The 18,241-nt window shown below is 38.5% G+C and overlaps 2 protein-coding genes and 2 long non-coding RNA genes across 4 annotated transcripts; all 4 read right to left on the minus strand.

The window, feature by feature from the left end:
- Positions 1–251: 251 nt before the first annotated feature.
- On the minus strand, positions 252–1,364 carry LOC118491424. Its single transcript, XM_035989200.1, has one exon. It carries the CDS (start codon positions 1,362–1,364, stop codon positions 252–254), a length of 1,113 nt encoding a protein of 370 aa, XP_035845093.1.
- A 1,237-nt stretch (positions 1,365–2,601) lies between these two features.
- On the minus strand, positions 2,602–3,214 carry LOC118491704. Its single transcript, XR_004891983.1, has 2 exons — positions 3,157–3,214; positions 2,602–2,859 (listed from the first exon to the last, which is right to left on the minus strand). It is a non-coding gene; the product is annotated as an uncharacterized LOC118491704 (long non-coding RNA).
- Positions 3,215–7,512: 4,298 nt separating this feature from the next.
- Positions 7,513–8,625, minus strand: LOC110932882. The gene has a single exon (XM_022176135.1). The coding sequence runs from the start codon at positions 8,623–8,625 to the stop codon at positions 7,513–7,515; it is 1,113 nt and encodes a 370-aa protein (XP_022031827.1).
- Positions 8,626–9,862: 1,237 nt separating this feature from the next.
- Positions 9,863–10,475, minus strand: LOC110934353. The gene is made up of 2 exons (XR_002588259.2): positions 10,418–10,475; positions 9,863–10,120 (listed from the first exon to the last, which is right to left on the minus strand). It is a non-coding gene; the product is annotated as an uncharacterized LOC110934353 (long non-coding RNA).
- Between the last annotated feature and the right edge of the window lie 7,766 nt (positions 10,476–18,241).

Consider the following 18,241-nt stretch of genomic DNA (forward strand, 5'->3'; position numbering starts at 1 on the left):
CAAGATCTATACTAAATTCCTCATCTTCGATTAAGATCTTACAGTTTCTACAAATATCATGTAACAAATAGCTCTTACTATCAGCAACTTCTACTTCTAAGGGTACTATCATCTTTTCAAGCTTAAACGATGGGTGGGCTAACAATTCATTAGAAATGAACGACCTACTAGCCCCGGAATCAAATAAAACATTCATAGGCATGGAATTCACCAAAAATATACCTGAAACCACGTCCGGGCTAGCTTTAGCTTCATCCGAGGTTAACTGAAACATCCTTCCGCGAGCCTTGGGGGGGCTCGTCCTTCTTTCCATCTCTCTTTGCCCCTTGTTGGAGTTTCGGACATTCCGCTTTAATGTGCCCCGGTTCATTGCAATTGTAACACGCCTTTGAGTTTTCTGGGCACCTATAAAACGGATGTCCTTCTCGCCCACATTTGTAGCACCCCTTCTTTCCCGACAAACATTCACCCGAATAATGCTTCCCACACGTCTTGCAGGTCGGGATTTCACCACTTGCTTTCCCTTTCTTGCTTTGATCTTGGTGTCTTGCCTTTTTCGATGGGCTTGCGTTGGTAGGCTTCTCCGCTACTCTTTTCTCTCCCCGTTCAACCTGCCTTTTTATTTCAATTTCTCTATCTCTTGCCCAATCAATTAGTTCATTCAACGTTGCACACTTGGAGGGATTTACAAATTCCCGATATTCGGCCTTTAGCATAGCATGGTAACGTACAATCCTTTGCCTCTCCGTCCCCGCTATCTCCTCACAGAACTTCACCCTTTCAAGGAACTTGTTTGTTATCTCGTCAATCGTTTCATCCTTCTGTCTGAGACGCAAGAAGTCTTCCTGAATCTTATCAATTGCGGATTGTGGACTATAATATTTCAGGAATGACTCCTTGAATTCTTGCCATGTTAACGACTGTACTTTATCATCCCCCAATTCCTTCGAGTATGCATCCCACCAATCTTTTGCTCGAAATTGTAGGAGGCCCGTGGCAAACATTACTTGATCTTCCACTTCACATCTACTTCGTGTAAACACGGCTTCAGTGCTTGAAATCCACCTTTGGCAAGCTATCGGATCAACATCCCCTTTGTATGGTAAGGGATTACATGCCATGAACTCTTTGTACGTACATCTCCGTTTGCTTTTCTTCACTTGCAGTTCACTAATCATTTCTTTCAATTCTTCCACCTTAGATGTTACCATGGTATTAGCTACCTCCAATACTTGCCCCTCGACTTCCTGAGCTAGTCGGGGTATACTAGCCTCAATTGCTTTCTTTACCTCTTCCACAACCATAGTTCTTATTTCATTTCGGCGTGCTTCATCGTCGTCATTCACGTTCACTCTATCAGCCATCTACATAAAACATTCATTACATTCATTAGATTTCATTTCATACTTGCCATCGTCATATTTCAACATCATTTTTTTTTTGACATTTCCCATTCATTATTCGTACTTCATGCCTTGTCGTCGTTGACAATCGCATCGTGTCGTTCTTATCTTAGACATTCTTTCATTCTTTTCTATCGTAACATATATTTCTTCTCAACATTCACATGTACTTTCCCTCGAGTCTAATTCACCTGACACATTTAATTTCATGCATTCTCGTTGTATATCGAGCTATCCTTGTGACTTGATAAGCATTATTAGAGTTTGAGGGTTTAAATTAAAGTTTTCGTTACTACATGCGGTCTCGGTAAGCTTTGGTTGCCCTTCCCTAGCTCACGATGCAAGAAAAAAAAGGAAAAATTTATGTCTGGTCGCCACCGTAAGCTACGGTGGAAGAAGAAAGCTTACGGTGATGATTTACTGTCTTACGGCAGAATTTTGCAGCCGCACGGTCGTGCGTCTGTTTGCACTACCGTGCATAACCTAGAACGTTGGGAACCCTGGCAGTGCACAAGCCCGTGCACTGTCTTACTCGGAAACGCACGTTCGTGCGACCAGTGCACGACCGTGCACCGTGCCCAGTTGCTTAATTGTTGCTGAAAATTTCCAGCCAACCTAGGATCCCACATTTAGGTACCATATTACTACATATTCTCTAGGATCCCACATTTAGGTACCATATTACTACATATTCCCTAGGATCCCACATTTAGGTACCATATTACTACATATTCTTTAGGATCCCACATTTAGGTACCATATTACTACATATTCTTTAGGATCCCACATTTATACGCAAACGGCTTATAAACCCCCTTATACATTATTTGACCCGTTCTAACCCCAAATTGAAACGATTCATTCCCTAACATTCAATGACATTTCGAAACTAATTATTCATACTACAAAAGAAAATTTTCAACTTTTAAAAATACTTACTTGCTTTGCGCCGCGAAACGAACACACACTTCCTCACGAGCTTTCAGTTTGAGTTCAAGCACTTGATGCTTAAATCCCTCAAACCTAGGCTCTGATACCAACTTGAAACGCCCATATTTTTCACATTTGACGTATAACATAAACTTCCACTTGTGGAACCCAAATTCCTCATTTGATATTTTTTTCTTACAATTTTACCAAAATTTTGACATGACCCGTCCGTAATAGGTACCTTTCTCCCTGTTTTTTAACAATACCATTACTATTAATACTACGACACTTTCCAACATAATCAAAGTTAAGACCGTATATGGTTCGCCATGAACCTTTTGTACAAACTACACAAAGTTTAGTATCCAAACTTCCTACTAACAAACTAGACACTTACAAAATAACATTTACTAATCAAAATGGTAAGTTAACCCATCAAACAAACAACTTGGACCGGAAGCGCTTAGAGTCGACGTTTCGTGTGTGTGTTCGGTTCGGGTGCGCCGCATTCAAGCAAGAGATTTACCTACATTTCATAACGGAAACATTATTAGTTCAAACACATATTACTTCGAAAATGCTTTAATTACCTATCATTGTTCAACCCGTTAACATGTCTTGTTACCTTATTAGCATCCATACTTCCATTCGGAAACATCCAATGTATCGCTTTCCGAATCGTTCACCGTGAATCATTAAAGACCATACTTTTCCATATACTTACATCATTCGACCCGTTATGAACCTTTACAATAATTCCATAGAACCAAATACCACTTTTCGTAAAACTACATTAAAGTAAATAAAGTTCATATGAACTTACCGCGATCTTGTGATGATTGTGCCTTTGAGTGACTTGCGCCTTCTTCCTTCTTTGTGCCTATATGTCATAATCTCGTACTTTAGCTTTCTTTTAACATTAATTCCACAATCCTTATTATATGTTATGGCATTTACTAGTCACATATATCATTGTCATGAGAAAGTTGCATCATCTTAACAAGTATTCATGCAAAAGCCATAACTAAACTCATTTAGGCATTTTGTCAAACACATGGTGTGCATATCACTAGACTAGCATAATGTACAAGCATTTTAAGCACAACTTTCATAGTTCACTCCTTGAGTAACATAAACATCCTACCATGTTAGAATCTATCATTCAAATCAAGAGCATACAATTCTAAATCAATATTCATAACAATTTCATGATTCAATCATCAAATTAACATACGAAACTTCACAATTTCTAAGCATTATTTGACATGCAAATGGGTTTTTGCCCTAATCATGTTCATACTAAAAATTAGCCTCTAGTGATGTCTAAATCCCCTTAGAAACCGTTAATCATACTGAATTTAACAAGACATTCGCGAATTATACTAAACCCACTAAATCAAACATCACCAAATTGCAAAATTTGACTTACTTGATACAAGAAACACTTAGGTGATCACCATTCTTATCTCATGCATTCAACTAGACCCCGATCTCCCTTTTAATTTGATGGATTTGTGAAGTTAGGGTTTGTTCTTCCTTTGCCCTCTTCCAGTCGCACATACACACACACATATGTCTGATGTGTGTGTTTTGTGTTATGAGTTTTAATTAAATCATCTTTCCAATTGTCCAACTTTGGTCCCTCAAATATTGAGCATTATACTTGATAGTTAAACTTTTATTTTTTATACATTCCTAGTTAATCATATTCATAAATTTATATTTACCATTCTTTGTCATTAAATCCTCACTATTAATTTATTATATTAAGACATACGAAAACTGGGGTGTTACAAGTCCAACCCCCTTATAAAAGGTTTCGTCCCCGAAACCTGACTACGTACCAAATAATTCCGGGTAGTGCCTTTGCATGTCATCCTCCGCTTCCCAAGTGAGATCCGATCCCTTTCGATGTTGCCATTGAACCAACACTTGCCGAATGGATTTGTTGCGGAGTCGCTTTACTTTAGAATCTTTTATTGCCGCCGGCTTTTCAACATAATTTAACTTCTCATCTACTTCGATATCATCCAAAGGTACGTACGCCGTCTCATCCGCTAGGCACTTTCGCAATTGCGATACATGAAAGGTGTTATGTATTCCATCCAACGCGGGTGGTAGTTCCAATCGATATGCCACCGTCCCAACCCGGGCGAGTATTTTGAAAGGCCCAATGTATCGAGGGCCTAGCTTCCCGCGTTTACGAAAACGGATTATTCCTTTCCATGGAGAGACCTTTAATAACACATGATCTCCCACTTGAAATTCTATTGGTCGCTTTCGTCGATCCGCATAAGACTTTTGCCTATCTTGTGCTGCTTTTAATCTTGACCTAACCATATCAATCTTTTCATTCGTCTTGGTCACTACTTCTTTTGGCGCGATCTCTCGTTGACCCACTTCCCCCCAACAAACCGGGGTTCTACATTTCCTTCCATAAAGCATTTCGTAGGGGGCCATTTTTATGCTGTTATGATAGCTATTATTATATGAGAATTCTACCAAAGGTGGTTGATCATCCCAGCTTCCTCCGAATTCCATAACACACGCCCTTAACATATCAACTAATGTTTGAATAGTTCGTTCTGACTGACCATCGGTTTGTGGGTGGTAGGCGGTGCTGATGTGTAATTGGGTCCCCAATTCATCGTGAAACCTCCTCCAAAAACGAGATGTGAACCGGGTATCCCGATCGGATACTATAGACACCGGAACCCCATGTCGGGATATGATCTCGTTCATGTAGACTTCCGCCATCTTTTCTGAATTAAAATTTTCCCGAATAGGTAGGAAATGTGCACTTTTGGTCAGTCGGTCAACGACCACCCATATTACATCGTGCCCTTTTCTTGTCTTGGGAAGCTTAGTCACCAAATCCATCGTTACATGTTCCCACTTCCACACTGGGATCTCCAAGGGTTGTAGCTTTCCATGCGGCTTTTGGTGTTCGGCCTTTACTTGGGAACACGTCAAACACTTAGCAACATACTTGACAATGTCTCTTTTCATCCCCGGCCACCAATAATTCATCCTCAAGTCTCGATACATCTTTGTAGCCCCCGGATGAACGGAGTATCGAGACTTGTGAGTCTCATTCAACAATAATTCTTTCACCTCACAATGCCGAGGTATCCAAATTCGGTCGTACCTCGTTTTCATACCATTTGCATTCTCTTCCAATTCATGAATAAACCCTTTTGTTCTTTCTTTCTTTGGGTCAACAGCATTTAAAGATTTCGTCTGAGCTTCTCGAATTTCATCAAGGAGTTTAGGGGTGACTACCATCTTCATGGATTTTACCCGAATCGGGGATGGGTACTCCTTTCGACTTAGAGCGTCCGCCACTACATTAGCCTTCCCGGGATGGTAATGAATGTCACAATCGTAATCCTTAATGAGTTCCAACCATCTTCGTTGCCTCATATTGAGATCTTTCTGCTCGAAAAAATATTTGAGGCTTTTATGATCCGAGAAAATTGTACATTTCACTCCATAAAGGTAGTGCCTCCATATTTTCAAGGCGAACACAACCGCCGCCAATTCAAGATCATGAGTCGGATAATTGCCTTCATGTTGCTTGAGTTGTCTCGAAGCGTAAGCAACGACTTTACCCCTTTGCATTAACACACAACCTAAACCTTGACGGGAGGCGTCAGTATACACTACCAAACCATCCGTTCCATCCGGTAATGTCAACACCGGAGAATTTGAGAGCTTTTCTTTTAAAGTTTGAAACGCTTTTTCTTGCTCTTCGCCCCATATAAACTTTTCACTCTTTTTAGTTAACTTTGTCATAGGAGAGGCTATCTTGGAGAAATCTTGGATAAATCTCCTATAATACCCAGCCAAGCCTAGAAAACTTTTTATTTCGCTTGGATTCTTCGGGGGTACCCAATTCATTACCGCATCCACCTTGGACGGATCCACATGGACACCATTCGCATCGATCACATGACCCAAAATTGTACCTCTCTAAGCCAAAAGGCACACTTTGAGAACTTTGCATATAACTTTTCCTTGCGAAGCGTTTCTAATACATCACGTAAATGGGAAGCATGCTCTGCTTCACTGCGGGAGTATATTAGGATATCGTCGATAAAAACGATTACATACTTATCAAGCATATGTCGGCACACCCGATTCATTAAATCCATAAACGCAGTTGGCGCGTTCGTCAGTCCAAAGGACATTACTAAAAACTCGTAATGTCCGTACCGCGTTCGAAACGCAGTCTTTGGCACATCCTCTTCTCGTACGCGTAGTTGGTGATAACCCGACCGCAGATCGATTTTTGAAAACCAACTCGCCCCTTGTAACTGATCAAATAGATCATCAATTCTGGGCAACGGGTATCGATTCTTCACCGTTAATTTGTTCAACTCTCGATAGTCGATGCACATTCGCATCGAACCATCTTTCTTCTTCACGAAAAGTACGGGTGCTCCCCATGGTGAAACACTGGGTCTAATAAAACCCTTAACGAGCAACTCTTGAAGTTGCGTCATCAATTCTTTCATTTCGGTTGGGGCCAACCGATAAGGAGCCTTAGCTACCGGTTTTGCACTCGGATTAAGATCTATTTTGAATTCTACTTCTCGTTCAGGCGGAAGGCCTGGTAGGTCTTCCGGAAACACATCCGGATATTCATTCACCACGTTCACATCTTCAAGCTTTGGGACACCTCGATTGGTGTCAATCACATAAGATAGATAAGCTCTACCCCCGTTCCTCACATGTTTAACAGCTTTGACTAGAGAACACAATTTCGACTTGATGACTCTATCTCCTTGAACACTTACCCGTTCCCCCCCCCCCCCCCCCCGAGGTTAATATATGAATGACTTTCTTTTCACATTGAATTTCAGCGTGGTTTTGGGCAAGCCAATCCATTCCTACAACTACTTTGAATTCCCCCATGTACATCGGGACAAGATCTATACTAAATTCCTCATCTTCGATTAAGATCTTACAGTTTCTACAAATATCATGTAACAAATAGCTCTTACTATCAGCAACTTCTACTTCTAAGGGTACTATCATCTTTTCAAGCTTAAACGATGGGTGGGCTAACAATTCATTAGAAATGAACGACCTACTAGCCCCGGAATCAAATAAAACATTCATAGGCATGGAATTCACCAAAAATATACCTGAAACCACGTCCGGGCTAGCTTTAGCTTCATCCGAGGTTAACTGAAACATCCTTCCGCGAGCCTTGGGGGGGCTCGTCCTTCTTTCCATCTCTCTTTGCCCCTTGTTGGAGTTTCGGACATTCCGCTTTAATGTGCCCCGGTTCATTGCAATTGTAACACGCCTTTGAGTTTTCTGGGCACCTATAAAACGGATGTCCTTCTCGCCCACATTTGTAGCACCCCTTCTTTCCCGACAAACATTCACCCGAATAATGCTTCCCACACGTCTTGCAGGTCGGGATTTCACCACTTGCTTTCCCTTTCTTGCTTTGATCTTGGTGTCTTGCCTTTTTCGATGGGCTTGCGTTGGTAGGCTTCTCCGCTACTCTTTTCTCTCCCCGTTCAACCTGCCTTTTTATTTCAATTTCTCTATCTCTTGCCCAATCAATTAGTTCATTCAACGTTGCACACTTGGAGGGATTTACAAATTCCCGATATTCGGCCTTTAGCATAGCATGGTAACGTACAATCCTTTGCCTCACCGTCCCCGCTATCTCCTCACAGAACTTCACCCTTTCAAGGAACTTGTTTGTTATCTCGTCAATCGTTTCATCCTTCTGTCTGAGACGCAAGAAGTCTTCCTGAATCTTATCAATTGCGGATTGTGGACTATAATATTTCAGGAATGACTCCTTGAATTCTTGCCATGTTAACGACTGTACTTTATCATCCCCCAATTCCTTCGAGTATGCATCCCACCAATCTTTTGCTCGAAATTGTAGGAGGCCCGTGGCAAACATTACTTGATCTTCCACTTCACATCTACTTCGTGTAAACACGGCTTCAGTGCTTGAAATCCACCTTTGGCAAGCTATCGGATCAACATCCCCTTTGTATGGTAAGGGATTACATGCCATGAACTCTTTGTACGTACATCTCCGTTTGCTTTTCTTCACTTGCAGTTCACTAATCATTTCTTTCAATTCTTCCACCTTAGATGTTACCATGGTATTAGCTACCTCCAATACTTGCCCCTCGACTTCCTGAGCTAGTCGGGGTATACTAGCCTCAATTGCTTTCTTTACCTCTTCCACAACCATAGTTCTTATTTCATTTCGGCGTGCTTCATCGTCGTCATTCACGTTCACTCTATCAGCCATCTACATAAAACATTCATCACATTCATTAGATTTCATTTCATACTTGCCATCGTCATATTTCAACATCATTTTTTTTTTGACATTTCCCATTCATTATTCGTACTTCATGCCTTGTCGTCGTTGACAATCGCATCGTGTCGTTCTTATCTTAGACATTCTTTCATTCTTTTCTATCGTAACATATATTTCTTCTCAACATTCACATGTACTTTCCCTCGAGTCTAATTCACCTGACACATTTAATTTCATGCATTCTCGTTGTATATCGAGCTATCCTTGTGACTTGATAAGCATTATTAGAGTTTGAGGGTTTAAATTAAAGTTTTCGTTACTACATGCGGTCTCGGTAAGCTTTGGTTGCCCTTCCCTAGCTCACGATGCAAGAAAAAAAAGGAAAAATTTATGTCTGGTCGCCACCGTAAGCTACGGTGGAAGAAGAAAGCTTACGGTGATGATTTACTGTCTTACGGCAGAATTTTGCAGCCGCACGGTCGTGCGTCTGTTTGCACTACCGTGCATAACCTAGAACGTTGGGAACCCTGGCAGTGCACAAGCCCGTGCACTGTCTTACTCGGAAACGCACGTTCGTGCGACCAGTGCACGACCGTGCACCGTGCCCAGTTGCTTAATTGTTGCTGAAAATTTCCAGCCAACCTAGGATCCCACATTTAGGTACCATATTACTACATATTCTCTAGGATCCCACATTTAGGTACCATATTACTACATATTCCCTAGGATCCCACATTTAGGTACCATATTACTACATATTCTTTAGGATCCCACATTTAGGTACCATATTACTACATATTCTTTAGGATCCCACATTTATACGCAAACGGCTTATAAACCCCCTTATACATTATTTGACCCGTTCTAACCCCAAATTGAAACGATTCATTCCCTAACATTCAATGACATTTCGAAACTAATTATTCATACTACAAAAGAAAATTTTCAACTTTTAAAAATACTTACTTGCTTTGCGCCGCGAAACGAACACACACTTCCTCACGAGCTTTCAGTTTGAGTTCAAGCACTTGATGCTTAAATCCCTCAAACCTAGGCTCTGATACCAACTTGAAACGCCCATATTTTTCACATTTGACGTATAACATAAACTTCCACTTGTGGAACCCAAATTCCTCATTTGATATTTTTTTCTTACAATTTTACCAAAATTTTGACATGACCCGTCCGTAATAGGTACCTTTCTCCCTGTTTTTTAACAATACCATTACTATTAATACTACGACACTTTCCAACATAATCAAAGTTAAGACCGTATATGGTTCGCCATGAACCTTTTGTACAAACTACACAAAGTTTAGTATCCAAACTTCCTACTAACAAACTAGACACTTACAAAATAACATTTACTAATCAAAATGGTAAGTTAACCCATCAAACAAACAACTTGGACCGGAAGCGCTTAGAGTCGACGTTTCGTGTGTGTGTTCGGTTCGGGTGCGCCGCATTCAAGCAAGAGATTTACCTACATTTCATAACGGAAACATTATTAGTTCAAACACATATTACTTCGAAAATGCTTTAATTACCTATCATTGTTCAACCCGTTAACATGTCTTGTTACCTTATTAGCATCCATACTTCCATTCGGAAACATCCAATGTATCGCTTTCCGAATCGTTCACCGTGAATCATTAAAGACCATACTTTTCCATATACTTACATCATTCGACCCGTTATGAACCTTTACAATAATTCCATAGAACCAAATACCACTTTTCGTAAAACTACATTAAAGTAAATAAAGTTCATATGAACTTACCGCGATCTTGTGATGATTGTGCCTTTGAGTGACTTGCGCCTTCTTCCTTCTTTGTGCCTATATGTCATAATCTCGTACTTTAGCTTTCTTTTAACATTAATTCCACAATCCTTATTATATGTTATGGCATTTACTAGTCACATATATCATTGTCATGAGAAAGTTGCATCATCTTAACAAGTATTCATGCAAAAGCCATAACTAAACTCATTTAGGCATTTTGTCAAACACATGGTGTGCATATCACTAGACTAGCATAATGTACAAGCATTTTAAGCACAACTTTCATAGTTCACTCCTTGAGTAACATAAACATCCTACCATGTTAGAATCTATCATTCAAATCAAGAGCATACAATTCTAAATCAATATTCATAACAATTTCATGATTCAATCATCAAATTAACATACGAAACTTCACAATTTCTAAGCATTATTTGACATGCAAATGGGTTTTTGCCCTAATCATGTTCATACTAAAAATTAGCCTCTAGTGATGTCTAAATCCCCTTAGAAACCGTTAATCATACTGAATTTAACAAGACATTCGCGAATTATACTAAACCCACTAAATCAAACATCACCAAATTGCAAAATTTGACTTACTTGATACAAGAAACACTTAGGTGATCACCATTCTTATCTCATGCATTCAACTAGACCCCGATCTCCCTTTTAATTTGATGGATTTGTGAAGTTAGGGTTTGTTCTTCCTTTGCCCTCTTCCAGTCGCACATACACACACACATATGTCTGATGTGTGTGTTTTGTGTTATGAGTTTTAATTAAATCATCTTTCCAATTGTCCAACTTTGGTCCCTCAAATATTGAGCATTATACTTGATAGTTAAACTTTTATTTTTTATACATTCCTAGTTAATCATATTCATAAATTTATATTTACCATTCTTTGTCATTAAATCCTCACTATTAATTTATTATGTTAAGACATACGAAAACTGGGGTGTTACAGTATTGTGCACATTACTACAGTTTAAATCATGTTAGGTGGGCGAACCTAATTTAATTGATTTACGTCATTCATTGGGGCAGCCAATGGTGATATGACCACTGTCACAGATCCGGTCGAGTGAAAAATACTGTGGGTAGTTGGTTGATATCAGAAACATGCGTAAAAGATCTTCACACTGTGAATAATCATAAAATGTGTCGTTTTCAGTAACTAGAATAATTCACTCAGTATTTCCCGCTGACAAAATCCTTTTTCAAACATGTTTCAGGTGATCTGCTGTAAATCAGGAAAAGTGCTGAGGAGCATTTCAAGCTTAAAATAGTGGCTCAATATAAAATAAATAAAGATGTTTTGAAATAAGGATTTATCATTAAACTATGTACTGTAAATTATCGGGGTTTTATCCCGAATTGTGAAATAAAAATAATCGGGAAAAGTTGTAGCTTTACAACGATCCTGATGTTTAAAATTTTCCGCTGCTAAACTCAATTAAACAAATATCACGGGGTTTCTGTCTCGCGGCTCTGGAAACGGGTCAAACCGGGTCGTGGGCCGTGACACTTGAGAATGATCGTGGATGATTATCTGAATGCGGTCTTTGATTTGGAAATCAGGGGGGGGGGTGATGCATTTCGATCATTCACGAATCTGTTATGTGCATGAGGTCTAACATAGTTGTTGTTCGAACCTCCAGAACGTTGGTCATTCTCAAGTTCTTGGAAAGTAACATGATTTTGTCGTCTGTGAGGGGTTTTCTCACGAGTATCATATCTTTGAGATGAACATTCTGATCTTTCCCCACGGTTAATATCAACTGGTTTCTCCCCATGATCCTTATTTTGTTGTGATTTAACATTTGTTTTGACAACTGGTTTTACTTCTTGTTTAATCACTTTATTTTTCGCAACCTTCTGATTTTTACCGTTTTTCTTTTCAACATTAACTGCTTCATTTTGTGGTTTTTCAACAAAAGGTTTCTTTTGATCAGGATCAACAAGAGATTTACCCCTGTCATCTGGACAATCTGTTGCTAAGTGTCCTTTCCAACGACACTTGTAACATTTGCGAACTTTTGCAGCATTCTTTGGACGTTCCTCATTACTGGTCGAAGATGATGAGGCGTTAGTGGGATTTTTCAAAATTTGGTTGACAAACTGAGAGTTTGAACCTGTTTCGATTTTCTCTTCTTCTTTGATAAAATCTTCCCCTTTAACAAACTCAGTTTTAGGGATATTTTTCAAATGCTTTTTGGGTTTCCCACGTGACTTTGGTTTTGACTTCACATTTTGAACTTGATTAAAAATTTCCAAAATTTTATTACTTATCAAATTCTCAATGTTATCAAAATTTAGCTCGTTTTTCTTTGTAACTTCACTCACCTTCGACTGTTCTGAGTCAGAAGCCTCATCTGGCTCAGATTCTGACTCACTTTGCGGTTCAACCGTCAGAGGGGTCTTTGGCACAAAATTTTCCAATTCAGGATCAATGCTTGGCATCGATGTATAATTATGGTTTGCCGGTGGTGGCACTTTATTATAACCGATGCCGAACATTTCTTCCTCAGATTCTTTGAGACGTTGGCTGTTAATACAGAAGTTCATCACTTCGGATGAATCCCCGAACTTTTCAATTTTTCGTTGCAAATCTAAAATCAGATTATCTTTTTCCAAAATGGTTTTGTTCTTTTCCAAAACACAATTTTGGTTCATTTCAAGTTCAGATCTTAATTCCTGATTTTTAACAGTTCCCTGAGCCACATGTCTCTCAAATTCAGAGATATCATTCTTCAGTGCTTTTATCTTAATTCGGTGTTCTTTATCCGAATTAGACAAAACAGCAATGAGTTCTCTGGATTTTTCTAAATCTGCAATTAAGTTTGTGTTATGAAGTGCATATCTATCAATCTTGGTGACAAACTCAACACATCTAGCACATCGCTTATCTACAGAAGATGATTTTACCTCAATGCCAGCCATGAATGCACATGCTTCGTTTTCTCCGGAGTTTTCTTCCAACCTTTTAGCTTCTGCATCCGCAAATTGCTGCATTTCAGCTGTGGAGATGTTGAACTCAAAGCATTCTCCTTTTTCTTCATCTTCTGTTTTGTTAGACTTCTCAACAGACTCTTCATTCAGGTTATCTTCATTCTCAGCAACATTGCCCGAATCCAACTCTTCCCCAAAAACCTCAGCTACAACCGCAAGTTCCTCAATGCTAGTCTCTTCGACAACCTCTTCACATACTTCTTCGTTCACAATTTCAGCTTTGAATGCTTGTGACACAATAGCTCCTGAAATGTCTTCCAAAGCACAACCCCAGTCGTAAGGCTCAGTCACACTTTGTAGAGGTTGAGCCACCATAGCATTGTTTATCGAAGGTGTAAGATTTTCAGAACCACTTGAACGAGTACTTGAGTTAGAGGTAGCAGTTGATGCATTATTGTGAGGTCTTGAATTGTTTCCTCGAGAGTTGTTTTCTCTATCAGTTCTTTCCATTTTCGGCTTTCAACAATCACGTGCGAAATGCCCGTAGATGCCGCAGTTGTAACATTTTACCTTTGACATGTCGACCCCATTCGAGTCTTTGTCTGACCTCCTATGAACTTCCTACCCGTTCTCAACAGAAATTTCTTCGCTCTACGGACTAAGAGTGCCATATTGAGTTGTGGATCAAGTTCTTCTATTTCGTCTTGGTCTATCTGGTCAAAGTCCTCATCGAGACTTGACGGTTCAACGAGCTTTCCAAGACAGAAGTTCTTGTAGGCAGTCATAAAGGACGCCAAAAGACTCATGTTTTCTTCAATCAACTTCAAACAGCTTGCATCTACCTTTGGAATGTTCAAGCTTGTTCCTTGAGATTTCTGAGCTCCACCAGAAGAGTACATTCCTTGATTGGAATTGGTTGTTCCACTTGAACTGACATTGTTGCTTATAAAGGCGTGTTCACTTGCAGGAATTTCATTCTCTGAATATAGGGCAACACCGGCTCCACCATTACTACCTTTATCCATCAGTTTTGAAGCTTTATATAACTGAGGATCTTGGATCTTCTCAAAATCAGATGCTTGATCTTCCATATTCCAAGCATAACCGTTTAGTTTTTGAACAGCTTCTTCCAATGAGAGCTCTTCGTAGAGAACACCTTCTCTAATCAACGCAGTGTACATATTCCATTCTTTGGAAAGGCAATTCAGAAACTTCTCAACCTTCTCAAATTCAGTGTAAATACCCTCTTGACTTCTATCAAGTTCGCTCAACAAATGATAAAATCGGTTCACCGTGTCATCAAATGGTTCATTTCTTAAAGCTTTAAACACAACAAATTGAGTCTTCAAATGTTCGAGTCGTCGTTTCTTGTACATTGCATTTCCTTCATAGTGCTCGATCATGCTATCCCACAATTCCTTCGAGCTACTTCTCTTACGGAAAGTATGAAGTATAGATTGCGTCATAGCCACAGTAATCATTGACACAGATTTCTCTTCACAATCATAAAATTTCTTCTAGTTGTCGGTGAGTGCCAAATAAGTATCAATCATTAACGTACGTACTGGAGTAGCTCCACATCCTTTAACAATGCACAACCAGATCTTGATGTCTTTCGCTCTTACATACCTTTCGAAGCGCTCCTTCCACTCAGGAAAATCAAGCTCGTTTATCAACAAAGGAGGTTTTTCGTTACTCCCTACCTCAGCATTGTGCTTGAGGTTTCGCACCATTGCAGTCAGATTGTTGTTTGCCATTTCTAGGTAGTTGTGAAAGAAACAGTGAGTTTAACAGAAAACAACAGTAGGTTTCCAAGCAAGAACTGTGTCACTGGGAAGGTTTTCTAAGTCCAAACTCGGAGAGAAAACACGGAGTGAAGTGTCTGAGGCTTTAATCAGAGTGTAAAACCCGGATCAAAACCTGAAATGAAACACAAACCTCGGACACAACACTAGAGTTTTAAAATCGGACAAGCAGGATTCGTATAACACACTAAACTCAGAATAGATTTACGTACTAAAACTCGGATCAACACTAAGAGTTAAAACTCAGTCTCAGACACAGAATTTTAAAACTCGGACCAAGGAAATAGAAAAAAAATCGGAACCTTATAAACTATTAACAAACTCGAAAATGAAACTCGGTGTTTGACTAAACTCGGACACTTCAAATTTTTAACAAAATTCGGACTAACAAAATTCGGACTCTATGAAAAAGAAAGCAAACTCGGACTCAACAAGGAACATAAAGAAACTCAGACTGAATAAGGAAACTCGGATACAAGGCATACGCTTAAACTCGGACCTAGTAAGAGTTTCTAGACACAAACTCGGACCTAGGATTCTTAGACTTAAACTCGGATCTTCTGATAAAATGATCTAAAATTCGGACTAATGAGGTGTAAAGAAACTCAGACTTAATGGATTCAGTAACCAGTCTCCGGACTATCTCCCCAATGTGACTTCACACTGGTTCAACAATACCCCGGAAACACAAACACCAAATTTAAACCACGGACAATACTTCCAAATATCAAACTTAGGAATCTTTTTCAACCTTCAACACTGTATGTACAAAAACCAAAACCCCTGTAAACCCAGATGAAGATCAACACTAAGAATCACCAAACTACTCAAAATCCATCACCAATTCACTAGAAATGAATGAAGAATCATGAATAAAACACAAAAACTCACTAAACACTCACTAAACCCTATCAAAGATTGAACTTTCCTCACAAAAACCTTCAAACTAAGAAACACCTACAGTAGTATGAGCACACTGCTCTGATACCACTTGTAAGGCCTCCAAACCAAGATCTCACTCAGCTAATGCAACCAACAGGTGTGCGAAATCCACCTGATGATCAACCACTGTAGATGAAAAACTAGAATGTAAAGATTTATGAGAGAAATCAAGAATACATAGAGTATTTTTGATGAGGAAGATGAATGACGTCACACACACAGTAGCCGCCAGACAAAACACACACAATGATTAGGGTTAGAAAGGTGCACAGAATTTCACAAAGAATCGCCGCCTTGTCTATTCCACATAAAGGTATATATACAAGGCAAACCCCGGACTTCCAAGACAAACTAAAAGCCCGGACAAAACATACTACACAAAACCCTGACTTTTGTCCTAAACATAAACTCTGACAAAAGTCTAGACTAAAACTTGGACAAAATGTCCAAGGTTAAAACTTGGACTAAGTTTCAATACATATCCAATAAAGACCCTACAAAATGGAAGGCATGCACTTATCACCCAAAGTGCATTAACACAATTCGGTCATTTTATATAGCCGGATTGCCCTTTTGGTCAACAGAATTACATATAAAATGATCGAATTGTCCTTATCATTAACAGAAAAAATGGATGAAGTTAACTCATTGGACTAAAATGGCAACGGTGAAACTTTTTTGAACCAACTTACAAAAAAAATAAAATCTTTAAACTAAATTGACAAAATAAACCAAACCAAATCAAACGGATTAAAATGACATTTAACTCTATTATTTAAACTAAAAAAACCCCTCTTATAATCCTGCTTCCACAGAATCTGCAATGTAATCCTCATATCTCAAAATCCGAAAAAAAAAACGATGCATAAGCAGCTTCATAAGGTTAAAAACTAAGAACATACAAATCCTACCATCGGCTGCAGTGGCGGAACTAGAAGAAAAATTCAGGGGTATCCTGATTTTTTTGAACTAGAGTTGTCCATGAGAATTCAAGAGCCCTTAGTCTTGTATAGCTAGTAAAAATAGGCCTTTAAAATTTTCTTTTGCCAGGTCATCCATGCTAGTAAATATATAATTACTAAGTTACAAAGCTATGGGTTAAATAAAAAATTATCAAACACTTAGTAATAAGATTTAGAAATTATAATATGATATTTTGAGATAAGGTGAAATTACGTATTAATTATGTATAGATACATGTGTTGTGAAACTACTTTTAGATGCAAAATTGTTAATCAACCTTTGCTAATACATACTTTTTAATATAGTGTCACTGGTGGCGGTGATGAGGGTTTGCGGGGAGGACCACCACACATGGCTTGTGATTTCGAGGGCACATGTTTCTTTTTTAAATTTATATATATATATATATATATATATATATATATATATAGGAAGGATGTATAGAAAACCCACTTTAATTTAGAAAACCCGGGAAACTCAAAGCTCCCGATGTTTTTTTTTTCTTGAAAAAATTTACACATGTTATATACATGTTTTTAAGGGTTTTGGGCAAAAAAATTCAAAAAAGCGCCGAATAGATATTTTTTAAAAAAATAAACAATTTTTGGTGTAACACATGTTACATTCATCTGACATATTTGTAACATGTGTTACACCAAAACTTGTTTATTTTTTAAAAAAATACCTACTCGGCGCTTTTTTGATTTTTTTTACCCAAAACCCTTAAAAACATGTATATAACATGTGTAAATTTTTTCAAGAAAAAAAAACATCGGGAGCTTTGAGTTTCCCGGGTTTTCTAAATTAAAGTGGGTTTTCTATAGATACTTACATTATATATATATGTATATGTATATATGTATATATGTATATATATATATATGTTAATTTTCTAAAAAAATATATATACCCATACCAACTCCAAGATAGACTCATTTACAAAACATTTTAATGGTTTAAAAGTTAACTTATTGGCATTAGTTTAACGAGTCCAATACCCATTTTATTTAAAATAATACTAAAAATGAAACATTATGAAAAGGCACATTTTTTTCAAGCTCGAATAAGGTATAGGAATTCTCAAAGACACCCGTGAATGTCATTCTCTATAAAAAAAATAGACGTTCAAGAAAAAAAAAAGTTAAAGAAAACCAAA

Source organism: Helianthus annuus, chromosome 4 (assembly GCF_002127325.2).
Source record: "Helianthus annuus cultivar XRQ/B chromosome 4, HanXRQr2.0-SUNRISE, whole genome shotgun sequence".
Classification (NCBI taxonomy): Eukaryota; Viridiplantae; Streptophyta; class Magnoliopsida; order Asterales; family Asteraceae; genus Helianthus; species Helianthus annuus.